We start from the raw sequence: 13,163 nt of genomic DNA on the forward strand, positions 1-13,163 counted from the left end.
CAAGGCTCTTGTTTCCAGTTGGAAGGTACCCTTTGATGATAGAGCCGGCTGCCCATGAATCGATGTACAACCATTTACTTGGGGGTTGGACTAGACTGGTTGAAAAATTAGATAACAGAGAAAGCATAAATAAGCAGACAAGAAGTGTAGACAAGCTAGCCCAATGGCTCAATTTCCTTTCTCACTGAAGATTCTGTGAGCATTTGATGAATCAGGAGACATAGCACATCACCTGCTCATCTTTGCTCTTCTAAAACAGCTGGAGTTTGATGTGACAGCCAAAGGAGAGATTGCTGCCTCGGGAAATGCTTTGCCTTTGACTGATTGCTGAATGGCTGGCAAATTAATTTTGGCACCTTTCCTTAAGTCATTTTGGTCCCATTCCTTCATTTTTCTGCTGGGAAGTGTGTATATTACCTTACAGTTAAAAATATCTACACAACACAAATGTAGAGAATAGCATGTACCATTTTAGGAATGAAGTTGTAGGCTGGGATGGTTCCATTTTGAAGCTTAAAAAAGATGCCTCCATGCCCTGAGAGGAGGCTTGCACTAAAATTAGTGTTACTTCCCATTGACTTCGCACAAGATCATGGGCTCCAAGGTTTAACATTATATGAGTCCTTGGTGAGCTTCAATTCTAGTATTTCCCCCTTAGGTACTGATTGTGCAGCAAATCCTCCCTGCCCCTTCCTATTCCCCTGCCCAAATCCTAGTACCATTCCTTCCTTATATATTTACCTTGTCATCTCTAGCAAGAGGTGACAGGATGGGTGGTTGACACCAACTTAACCTGTCTGTGCCTCAGTTTTATCCTCTGTAAAAGAGAAATCATAGTGACAATAACTTGCTCTACCATTTTTAGATCTCTTTGTTCACTACTGTTTTCTCTTGTGTGAAGCATAAATGTTTTCAACTCCACATATTTTACACTTTTTTTTGTTGTTGTTCTTAAGAATGCATTTCAGGGGCACCTGGGTGGCTCAGTTGGTTAAGTGTCCAACTCTTGATTTCAGCTCAGGTCTTGATCTCAGGGTCCTGAGTTCAGGCCCTGTGTTGGACTGCACACTGGGTATGGAGCCTACTTAAAAAAAAAAAAAAAAAGAAATGCATGTCATTACTGCTGACAAAGGAAAAAATAATATGCACTTTAATTTTTGCTTTTTCAAAGTTAAAGATACCATGTTTGAGACTTAGGTAAACCGTGGTAAGAAGTGACAGTTTGAGGCCTTGCCTTGGATAAAGATCGAAGCTCTGCTCTCTGAGCCTGTGGTGTGCTGCTGTGTCCCTGTCACAGTCTGGGGCTCATTCCCTGGTTCTCCTGATGTGATTGGCCTGTTCTTGTCATCAATCTGTCCCAACTTATCATTCTTGCCCTTAGGAATTTAAAGGTCTTAGTATTAATTATAACTACTGATTCTTCTGCTCTTATAATTATAGATATGGATTTAACTTTTTAAATTGTGGTAAAATACATATAACATAAAATTTAGCATTTTAATCCCTTTTAAGTTTGTGTGTATATGTTTGTGTAACACCTTTATCAGAAACCTCAAAAGCATATTGACTTATCTGGATGGAAACTGCGTTAAAAATGTGGGAATCTTGGGGGACCTGTGTGGCTCAGTCAGTTAAGCATCTGACTTTGGCTCAGGTCATGATCTCAGGGTCCTGGGATCAAGCCCCTTATGGGGCTCTGCTCTCAGCAGGGAGTTTGCTTCTTTCTGTCTCTCTCTCTTTCTCTGCCGCTTCCCCCACTTGTATGCATGCTCTTTCTCTCAAACAAATAAAATCTTTAAAAAAAGGATTTGATGACTTAAACAAAAGGTTACGACAATGAATTGAAACCAATCAGTATTTCAACCGTCCCTTTGGTGCTACTATGTCTAGTGTTGTAGATGCCACCTAAAAATCTACATACAGATGTAGAAGAGGCATTGCACTTTCCAGAAAAGCTCTGTATATTTTTCCAGTTATTTTGACGTTGAGTTCCTTAGGCATTCTAGATTAGCCATAAAGACAAAACTTGCAGGAAAAAAAAATATGGAAAAAAAATCAGTAAAAGTCAGATATATCTGGTCAGATGTATCATAGCCAGACATATGTGGTGCTTCTTCCAGCAAGGAGAAAAATATGGGAAAATAAATACCGATTAAAGTAAGATTTAATCAGCCGCTAGAATCGATCCTGAGATACTGCATATGCTCAATAAATATTTGCTGAATGAATGAATATCTACCATGTTCAAAACAAACATGAATAGTATTGTTATCTTGCAAAAATGTGTTTCTACTTAGTAAAAAAGTTTAATGATTAACCAACAATAAAATTTGGTCCAAAGAGTAGTTCCATTAGGACACACAGGCAGGAAAATACTGACCATAACTGAAAGAACCATATTAAAACTATATTCACTGAGGAATACAACCAACAATAATAAATGAGATAAAGGTTCATATTTTCATTTTTTTTTCAAAATCAAGTACAATTAAATTAACAACATAAACAGCAAAATATAAACGGGATATCTCTGCTAAAACAATGGGCTGACTTCCTACACTTCAAAAATGTAATTTTCCCATAAATCTCTATCATGAGGATTTAGAATTGACACTTCCTCATATAGGATCCTATTTACCAATAAAACAAATTATGGTACTATAATGCCCCAAATATTTTACATTTCAGATTATTTACTAATGCAGTTTAGGCTTTCTTCAAATTAGTTAGAATTAATGACTTTTGCTTATAAAGCCAAAAATATCTTTTATTTTAAGAGAAAGTTGAAATCTTAAGCTTCAGGGAAATTTAAAAAGTTTATGCTTAGTTAGATACATTGCAGTTAATTTTTAAAATCGTACGGTTTAGCAGTAGAAATGGTTGAGTGACTTTTTTTTTAAAGACCCCACTCTGGGGAAGACCAATTTGTCGATAAACAACCCATACCCAGCAGCTTTGTTTAGCTAATGTCTAAAGTGTGGGAGTAGGTTAGAAGCAGCTCAAACTAATGAGGTTAACCCACATACTCTAATCATCCAGACTTGCACAAAGCAGACAAATAGCATAGAAGCAGGGAGCATTCCATCTATTTCTAAATGATTCCTGCCATTTTTGTATTCCAGAGTGTCACCAAGTAGATGGTCGGTGTCCATTTTCCACTGTTTCCAAGTCTCTTCCAGCATTGTGTTTCCCCTAGTTAACTGACTAGTGGGCCATAGACAAGATGGGCTTTAATTCAACATCAGCACAAGAAATTGTCAAAAGGCACTTCCTGTTGGCTGGAAAGCTGCTTCTCATCTGCCCCCCTTTGTAGCCTCCAGCAGAGGTGTACGTGGGAGACTGCAGGCTCCCAAGGACCACACAGCCTGCCTGCCTTGGCAATCCTGAGATCCCTGACTCCCAGAGGGGCTCAGCATTCTTGTTGTTATTCACTTTATAATTTTTAAAGATCAATTCCAATGTAAAATCCTTCCAGAAGTGCTTAGCATGAAGAGGGTTGTTGGGAAAACCAGTTGAGCTTGATTAATTAGGAAAAAGACTACACATTTTAATGAAATCTGGAGTAAGACTTCTCTGAAACTACATTTTCCTTTTTGGGATACTCAAGGTGTGGTTAAAAGATATATTTTTTTCCCAAAGTAGATATTTATATGTTGTTATACACACACACACACACACACACACACACACACACACACACTCATTGTAAAAGTCTTCAGAAAACACAAAAATCTATAGAGAAAAATTGTTTATACTAAAATAATGGCTAGTGTTCTGGTATAAAGTTTTCTAGATTCTTTTAAAAAAACATTTTATTTATTTATTCATGAGAGACACAGAGAGAGGCAGAGACATAGACAGAGGGAGAAGTGGGCTCCATGCAGGAAGCCCGATGTGGGACTCTATCCTGGGACTCCAGGATCATGCCCTGAGCAAAGGCAGACGCTCAACCACTGAGCCACCCAGGCATCTCAGTTTTCTGGATTTTTCTATGGCGTTACAAGCATTCAGATAATTATAGGGTATTTTTTTTCAGTAGGGTCAACTATAAACACTATTTAGCAATGTGCCTTTTTATATAATTTCTATATGAACAGATACGAATTTTCACTATAATTTTCAATTGTTTCTTTGTATTCCATTGAAGAATGTACCATTTGTTTATCCGTTTCTTTGCTATGAATAGTTAAAATAGAACTGTTGTGTAAAGGAACACGTACTTTAAAAATTTTTGTTAATAATTGCAAAATTGCTCTCTAGGTCTGTTTTATCTATTTATGTGCCCACCAGGATTTTGAGTGAGTGCCCACGCCTCCACACCCTTAGAAACCACACAGGGTAGAAAAGAGTGCTGCTTTAGAGAGGATGTACTAACATTCTATGAGCTTAGGGTGATGCAAGCTTCATGTAGACGGCGTGCTTGTGTTCCTGGTTGCTGAAGATGGTCACCATCACAAAAACTACAGCATTCATTTATTGGCCAGCTGGTAAACTCTGGTTTCCTTTATATAGTTTACTGTCATATCTTGAACCTCCTATGTTCTTCTCTCCTAGATTGAGGAAGACACGTGGCAGAAATACTACTTGGAAGGAGTCTCAAATGAAATGTATACAGAATATCTCTCTAGTGCCTTCGTGGGTCTGTCCTTCCCTACTGTTTGTGAGTAAGTGACCATTAACCATGTGCTCTTTGGCCCTCAGGGATATTTTCTGTGGCCCTTAGGAAGGACACCTCACCTCTGCCCAGCACAGTTGAGGTACTCAACAATTACCGAGGGTGTCCTGTGTGCTCTGTCTTGTGTAGAGAGCAGGAAGGTGGGTCATTATGTGGTCCCCACCTTGGGGATTTCTGCTGGCCCTACTTTTCCCTGCAGCTCTGAGAACCTGATGCTTAGATCCATCATTTGCACTAAAATATGAACTACAGTTTTCCTGCATGTCTGGATTATGCTCCTGCCGTGTAGACACAATTATGATGAGTGGTAGGAACCCATGTCTCTGATATTACCAGGATGAAAACAAATCTTGCTATCTCCTTGATGAAAGGAATTTTAATATTTTTTCTGTCAAGTCAGATCATAGAGACATCAGAGAAGCCATTATTCAAAGTGCGTTCATGATTTGCTGAGGAAATGTGGAACCGAGTGTATGGAAGCAGGCTTTGAGAAAGCCCTTAGCGGTTTAGTCCCCGATATGGATAACTGGCATGTTATGACAATGAGAAGTCTTAGCTTCTCCTTCTGTGAGCTCAGCAGGAGGGGTTTGAGCAAAGGGCAGCCCCAGCCTGCTATGGCCACTGCAAGTAGAACAGGTGATCATTTAGGAGGTATGACCTCAAGAGTTCCAAGGGTCCTGGCCCTGAAAACTTCCATTATGATGATGCCTCACATTTCCCACTTAGAATCCCAGATGTTGGGTGTAAGTCACACAGGGCCTTTGTCCTCTATGAAAACACAGACTCCCTGGGAATGCTGAAACATTAAGCCTGATTTATTCAGCAAAAGATTTGATAACCTCAGTCTCACTGATAAAGACTGAGAGGAAATAGGGGAATCTGGGAGCCCATTGGGCGGCGGAAGAAAAGCTGTTGCCTTGAGTTATCTGGGTGCCTACAAACAAAACCTATCTTCTGGAAGGGGAAGTCTAAAGACAATGTGCTGGGGGCCCTTGGGCTCCTCTGTCTTATAAGCTTTCTGTTCTATGCACAACGGAGAGCAGACAACGGGCCTGGGAGCTTGGTGTTTACCTGGAGACTCCTGTCAGTGAACACAGCAGGTGTGTTCTGTCTCTGGGCCCAGACCCTAAGCAATCCAAAATGGTCTGGCTGTTTACTGAAATTTCTCACCCTGTCTCTAAGCGAAAGTTTAAACGCTAAATGGACTGGAAAAGTGAATAGGTAATTGATTCGGAAGGAGTTATTTTCTGAAAATGGATGCCCTATTGTAACTCCCATGTGCTCCTTTATTTGAGAGCTATTTCTCTTTCTGCTGCAGAAAGGAGTTAACCATTCAGAGGCATTGGGTCCTGGAACATTGAACCTGTCCCAGGGGATTTTTCTCCACCTTGGAGTTTGGCCTGCCTACGATAGAAAGCCCAGGAGAATTCAGGACTTTTAATAGAAGCTAATCCTATGAAAAACAAACAAACAAACAAACAGTTGAGGCCTCCTATACAGTGTAGGGGTGGTCTGAGCTCACTGCAAAGCCACCAATACCCAGAGGGGTCCTATGGCACTGGGGACATTAGCAGGGGAGTGTGTGAAGACGTCCCTCGCCTTGGCTTTTGATTTTTCCTGGCTTGACTGGTGTTTGTCTATTGTAAGTGCTTCCTCAGAAGCCTGCATTCCCACTGCTTCTCTTATTCTGCTCCTGGGAACTAAGTCAGTTCATCTTAAGAGTGTTAACCTGGAAGGTTAGAACCAGTCCCCTAGAAGCTGCCATTGGGATACCCATGAGCTACATTTGACTCACGTGTTTGCCCTAAGCAGTATTTCATTTCTTAAAAATAAGTTGCCAATATTTCAAAATAGTGGGATTTCACTATTTTATATTTCACTATAAAAGCTAGATTTCTGGCATCTCTTGAAAATCTGATGAGGCAACACAGGACTTGCATTTCTACTGGATGCTAACTGGCACTAGTTTTTATAAGGGAGGGTTTGATGGGGATGCCTGGGTGGCGCAGCGGTTTAGCGCCTGCCTTTGGCCCGGGGCGAGATCCTGGAGACTTGGGATCGAATCCCACGTCGGGCTCCCGGTGCATGGAGCCTGCTTCTCCCTCTGCCTGTGTCTCTGCCTCTCTCTCTCTCTCTGTGACTATCATAAATAAATAAATTAATTAAAAAAAAAAAAAAAAAGGAAGGGTTTGATGTAGGTCCTCCCCTCTCTAATGTCTCAAACCAGGCCAGACTTGCACTGATATCCTGGGCCTGGCCCTGTAGACATGTGAGTTGGCCAACTCTGACTCACTGGGTGATATGAAAACTTCACTGCCCTTTGGAGCCAGCTCAAGAGCTGGACACTAGTGCCTGCTATAGATATTTCCCTTGATTGATTTTCATGTTTAGGACAGTTGCAAGGAGAGAATCTTTCAGACACACCTTGTTGTCAGAAAATTTAATATGTGTTCAGCACAGCTTCTGAAATACGAAAAAAAAACCCACAAAAAAACCAAACTTCTGATGTGAGTGAGAATGTGTTCAACTTAGTGCTATTATTCGTTCAGCACAATGATACAGCAGAGGTAGGAATAATCAATAAAGAAAGGACATTTAATGAGATTTAGGAACATCCCAAAACATTGAAGCTCTCCTCAAGCATTTGATTATCTGGAGGCTTAATTATCTGTGTTTTCTACTTTAAATTAAAGAAAAGCCATAACTCAAAGTTACCAGCAGTTTAATGATAACACTCTTCAATTCAGGTTAATTAAAGCACAGCCGTAATTAGAGTGTAGTGTTGTATATCACCAGGCTGGCGCATAAGTATTTTCATTACAGTACGAATTGGCTATTCAATTTCAAGATGACAAAAAGGACGCCAAAATATATTTTAAGCTGGTTCATGTAGAAGAAAAAAGAATTGGGGAATATTCTGGGTACAATAAAGCGCAGATAAAATATACAGATTTTCAGAGCAGTTTCTGTAATTATGCACTGCATTAAAACAATATGCAGCCAATAACGTCTTAAAGCATGAAAAGAAATAAATTTGCTCTTCCCCTGGGCTTGCAGAGTGCCCCCTTGCAGGGTGGGATCACTGTGTTGGAGAGCCTGGAGTTTTCTCAGAAGCTGGGAGAGCCTTTTTTTTTTTTTTTTCTTTTTAAAAAAGATTTCATTTATCTATTTATTTTAGAGAGAGAGAGAGAAAGAGAGAGAGAGAGAGAATAAGTGGGGTGGGGAGGGGCAGAAGGAGGGGGAGAGAGAAAATCTTAAAAGCAGTTCCATGCAGTGCAGAGCTTTTTCTCACCACCCTGAGATCTTGACCTGAGCTGAAACCAAGACTCAGATGCTTAACTGACTGAGCCACCCAGGCGTCCCAGGAGAGCCATTTTATGAAAAGATAAAGGAGCAGGATGCCTGGTTGCAATTTGAAGTGGTTTCCCCAGAGAACAGAATGGGGCAGAAGGAGAGGCAGAATGGAAAGAAGGCCCCTTTTAAAAAGGCAAGCTTTTTAAAAATTTTTATTTTATTTTATTTTATTTTACAAATTTCAAGTGCAGAGATGCTCTCTCCTATCTAGGTGAGACTCACACCAGCTCTATCCCTGGACTTCTCTGCACCAACCTTTTGGCCTCACCGTGTGTATCACCAGAGGATGCAGCTTTGTTCCAAACCCAGTAACTAATTTAGACAAAATGCAGTATTCTCTCTAAAATTTTGATTTACATTTTCTCATTTCATCCTCACCCTAATATTATGGTTTCTATTAATATTACTGTCCCTGGCTTTCAAACAAGGCCACTGACACTCAGAGGATGTTGGTGTCCCTCCAAAGGCACCTAGCACACAAGTGACAGAGCCAGGGTTCTGCTGCTGGGCCTGTGTAATTGAGAGCAGCTTGGAGTAGCTGCTGGATGAAAGCCGGCTAATTAAGAATCTCCTGGGGAGTTTACTAAATGGAGAGATTTCTAGACTCCATCTCTAGATTTCAGTGTCTGGGAGGAACTCCCAAATTTGTACTTTTTATAAGCAAGGAAGGTGATTCTGATACAAAGTCTGATGACTGGAAACCCCTCCCCCTCCCACCAGGCCCACCCGCCTGCCTCTTAGCTCATCCTTCTGCATCACAGGCTGGAATAAACTCCCCTCATTCCCCACTTTGGACTCAGTCACTGGAATGTTCCTCTCTGATTTTAGCCAAAGTATAGAAGTATAGGTAGGCCACATTTCACAAGCTAATGTTAAGATTGGGGCCTTTGGGTGAGCTTCCTTGCCATCCTTCCTTCTACAGTCTCTGGGGAGGTAGGATGAGTCTACACATCACGATAGCAGGCAAACCACTGACTGCTCTGCCCCCTTTCCTGCCTAATACCATATAAAAGGCATTAGGTATTGAGCCCTGTGATGCTGAAAGCAACTTGAGGCTGGAGAGAACAGATCAGTGCTAAGTACCGAGAAGCACAGGGGAAAACAGGTACCATTCAGGATGCAACCCTGGAAGATGTCACATGGCTTTGTGGGCTACCATGGTGGTATGTCCTGGACCTGCCCCAGGATGCCCTTAGCATGTTCCTTTTAAGAGCCAGCAACTTCTGAGCATCCCCCCTTCATTTTGCATAGCTGGCTCACCCCTGGATTTGTGTGACAGTAAGATCGAGGCAAAGGAGCTTTGGGATCTGAAAGAGAACGTGACATTCATTGTTCTCTCAATACTAGAAAACCACCTGCTCCCTTCGCCTCCCACTCCTCACCTTCTGCAGGGAGGCAAGTGACTATGGAGGGTATGAAAGGCTAATGGCAGGCCTGCAGGAAGCGAGGAGCTGTGGTATGAGGTCATGTTGCCACTAAAGGGTCTTGTTTTTGCAGTTTTCATAGTAGGACGCTGCATGATGTCACACAGTGTGACCTGTGGTATTGCAAAGGCCCAGGCTCAAACCCCTAGGTCAGCCGCTTGGTGAATATGTCATCAGAGACAAGATACTTGATTTTTGCCTGCCTCCTTCCTTTGATAGTGACCAGCTGCCTGGCTTTGGACTTGAGATAGAAATATTACTTATCTCTCAATACTAGCTAACATCCTTTTCTCTTCTCCTTTTCCCACCATCAGTCCTGTCCCATCCAATGCAATGTAAGCTACAGGAAAGAAAGGGACCCATTGTGGCATTTCCAGGCTATATTTACTCTTACCCTTTAGAAGAGCCCTGCATCAGTCAGCAGCCAATCAACTTGATATCTAATAAGCTTAGGATATTTGTACCGTGGTGCCAGGCTCTCTAGAGGAAACTGCAATGAGGTCTAATCAAGTATATGCATGTTAGAAGGTTAATAACAATACTTATAATGACAAATAAAGAATTCTGTTTCCCTACAGCAGCTGCCTTCAGAGAGTTTGCAGTCTGGCTAAGGAAAATAATATCCATCCTCAGGGAAAGCCAAACACCCATAAGTGCATGGTGGATGAGTGTTTGATGGATAAGTGTTTGATGAGTGCACATCCTAGAGGATAGCAGCTGAGAGTTACAGGGGGAGAGAGCTCCCTGTAGGCTGGGATGACCAGGAGAGGCTTCCTGGAAGAGATGACATTTGAGCTGTGCCTTGTAAAGAGACTGGATCAGAGAGGGAGTAAAGAGGGAAGAGGGAATTCTAAGTGGTAGGCAGTCAGGAGCCACGCGGACCCTCTCTCCACGCCCAGGTCTCTGAGATTTTCCAAGGAGAGCAACTGGATTTCTCCTTTAGATGGGAGGAGGAGACGAATCAGAGTCCTTTTCACCATGTGATATTTTCAGGGAGGAAACAGCGAGTGTTTTGATCCTAAGAACTAGTAAAGGAGAGGCTTCACCCCTCCCTCTGCCTCCAGATAAGGAAGTGAGGTGAGAGGTGAGAGGTGAGGAAGGAGGAGCATAGGGAAACCCACAAGTTCAGAGGTTGGGTTGTGGCCAGAACAGCACCTTCCAGGGCCTGAGTTTCACCCTGAGGCTATTAGTCAGCCATTCATCACTTGCAAATATAAGAGCTTAATTGTATCAGGCTTTATAGCTCAGAGGGGATTAGGACAAAAGATGTATTTAAAACACTGTGTTTCTCTCTCTGTCCCCCCTGCAGCTGATGGAGCAGTTAAAATTCAGGTTCCATGTGGAGTATTTAATGCCTGGGTAACTTGGGGAACTCTGATCAGATCTTTGCTGTGCTAAAGGGCAGGGGCTCTCCCCTCAGCCCAGGTGCAAGCATGGATGCTTCTGTGCTTAAGACAGTGTGGGGATTGGAGGGGGATTTTCCATCCCCTCATCCTCCTGCATTCAAGGCCCCGATACAAGAAGAAAATCATGCTCTCATGCTGTGTTGTTTTGCATGGACAGATCTTTCCAGTGAAGCCCCTTGAGGAAAATCTAAGACAGCCTGGAAAGACCCAAGTCTCCCGTACAGAGACTGGAAACTACAGCTAGTTTAACTTGAGTTCTACAGAGTCATTAGATTTTAGAGAAAGACTTCTGAATGTGAACATGGAACAGAGAGAAGCTGGCAAACCTGATAGTCATGTGATGGGTTTACCTAGCCGGGCTGCCGGAATGAGCATTTTATGACCATCTGTGGAGGGACTCGTCTCACCGTTAAAAAATATTTTCCTCAAAGAACTGGCCCTATTCCTCTAGTTACTTGAGGGGGGTTATTATAATTAAGACAATGTATATGGGGACGCCTGGGTGGCCCAGCTGTTGAGCATCTGCCTTCGGCCCAGGATATGATCTTGGATTCCTGGGATCGAGTCCCACATCAGGCTCCCCGCAGGGAGTCTGATTTTCCCTCTGCCTGGGTCTCTACCTCTCTCATGAATGAATAAATAAAATCTTTCTTCTTTTTTTTTTTTTTTTTTTAAAAAAGACAATGTATGAACACAGATAGGAATGCAATATTTATGATTATTTCTACCACAGGGACCCAGAGATGACCGGTAATCTTTTTACATCTTAGTGAATAAACAAATGACCCTAAAATCTATTTAAACTTTTAACCAAGGGCTACAGAGGCAGTGGCACATCTAAAATTCTCTGCAGGAGGGTCGAGGAGGCAGCCCAGTTGGAAATGGGATGCTAGGGGCTTGACTTGATGTTAGCCACACGTTAGCTACAAGTAACAAACACAGAGTTTACATTTTGTTTCTGACTAATAATAATAGCAAAGATTTCTAAAATGCATTTATTCATATTTTGGGCAAATACTAATTGTTCATATCAGAGAATGTAATTATTTCTAAATTCAAGTGTGTTAGGTGTGCTAGTGGAGATACTGTGAGTGTGCGGTGTGGGTGTGTGTGTGTTTGAGGGTGTTCTGAAGCCTTCCCCACTCTACCTCTATCAAAGCTATTGGGAAATGAAATCTGAACAACATCTCCATGAACATTTTAAATCACTTCCTTTTTCTTGCTCCTGAGTCTTATAAATCCTGCTGTTTCAAATTTCCTTTAACTGGATGTTTCCATTTCAAGAGCCTATCATTTTAAATCAAAGCTCCTAAATGTGAATCTTTTCCATTCTAGCCCCTAGATCCTAAAGATCTGGTTTCCCAATGCATGGTATTTACATCTGCATCTATTCTGATTGCATGCATCGGCCTGACATTGCCAGGGTCCCTCTGGATAACAGAAGAGGGGCCTCTCACTTGGAGGAGGAACTGGGTTTGGAGGGCACAATGCAGGCTGCCCCCTCTCTCCTCATCCTCTCACTCCTGGGTGACTCATCTTCAACAACCCCAAACCACATCTTCACTTACCCTTCTTGAGCACATGTGAAGGTGCAGGCTCTGCGAGGGGTTTCTCTGCTTAATTCACATCAGCAAGCAATCTTTGTAGTCAAGGGGGCTGATTTAATGGCAAGAACAATTTATGTCCCTCTGGGTAGGTAGAAACAGTTGGACTCTAATTCTTAAGAGCCTTTGTTCAGGAACATCTGGGTTGAAACTACTGTAGTTAACAGATGATGCTAGCAGTAAAAAAAAAAAGGCATTATATAATGTCATTGTCAAATTTGGTAGACCTCTACTTAATAATTATCAAGAAAGCAATCTAACTTGTTATTACAACAGTTTTATTGCAGATTGCTGGTTTAAGACCTTTTTGTGACAAGTGGCATTTTTTTTTCTGGAAAAAAGTCATTTCTATTCCTCTGTAATTATTTTCACAACCAGCAACAACTTCCTGCTTTGGACATATTGGGACATTTTATTTTAGAAACCAAGAATTAAATTCCTGCTAAAGGTTTATCACATTGTGAAGGCTTTCTTGCTTCTTTCTTACACCCTCTCTCCCCCTAAGCCCCTTTCCTATCCTACCCTAGTCCTATATATGCGGAGACACTGAGTAAAGCCCTACAAGGGACCCTAAGAACTGGATGAGCAAAGCCTATTTTGCTTTACCAAAAACAATAGTGTTGATGATACAAATACATATTTAAGCTCAAGATATCCATTCTAAGTAGTCTGAAGACATGTTCCGGGGAGGGAACCCCTT

At 41.8% G+C, this 13,163-nt stretch overlaps 1 protein-coding gene across 20 annotated transcripts in view; it reads left to right on the plus strand.

Moving 5' to 3' along the window:
• Positions 1-13,163, plus strand: part of KCNMA1 (potassium calcium-activated channel subfamily M alpha 1) — a 718,693-nt gene that overhangs the window by 550,094 nt on the left and 155,436 nt on the right. For all 20 annotated transcript variants that reach the window (XM_041748736.1, XM_041748737.1, XM_041748738.1 and 17 more), the window contains exon 15: positions 4,555-4,664. In XM_041748736.1, coding sequence (XP_041604670.1) covers positions 4,555-4,664 — 110 coding nt within the window. The remainder of the gene's footprint in view (positions 1-4,554; positions 4,665-13,163) is intronic.

Source organism: Vulpes lagopus, chromosome 3 (assembly GCF_018345385.1).
Source record: "Vulpes lagopus strain Blue_001 chromosome 3, ASM1834538v1, whole genome shotgun sequence".
In the NCBI taxonomy this organism is placed as follows: domain Eukaryota; kingdom Metazoa; phylum Chordata; class Mammalia; order Carnivora; family Canidae; genus Vulpes; species Vulpes lagopus.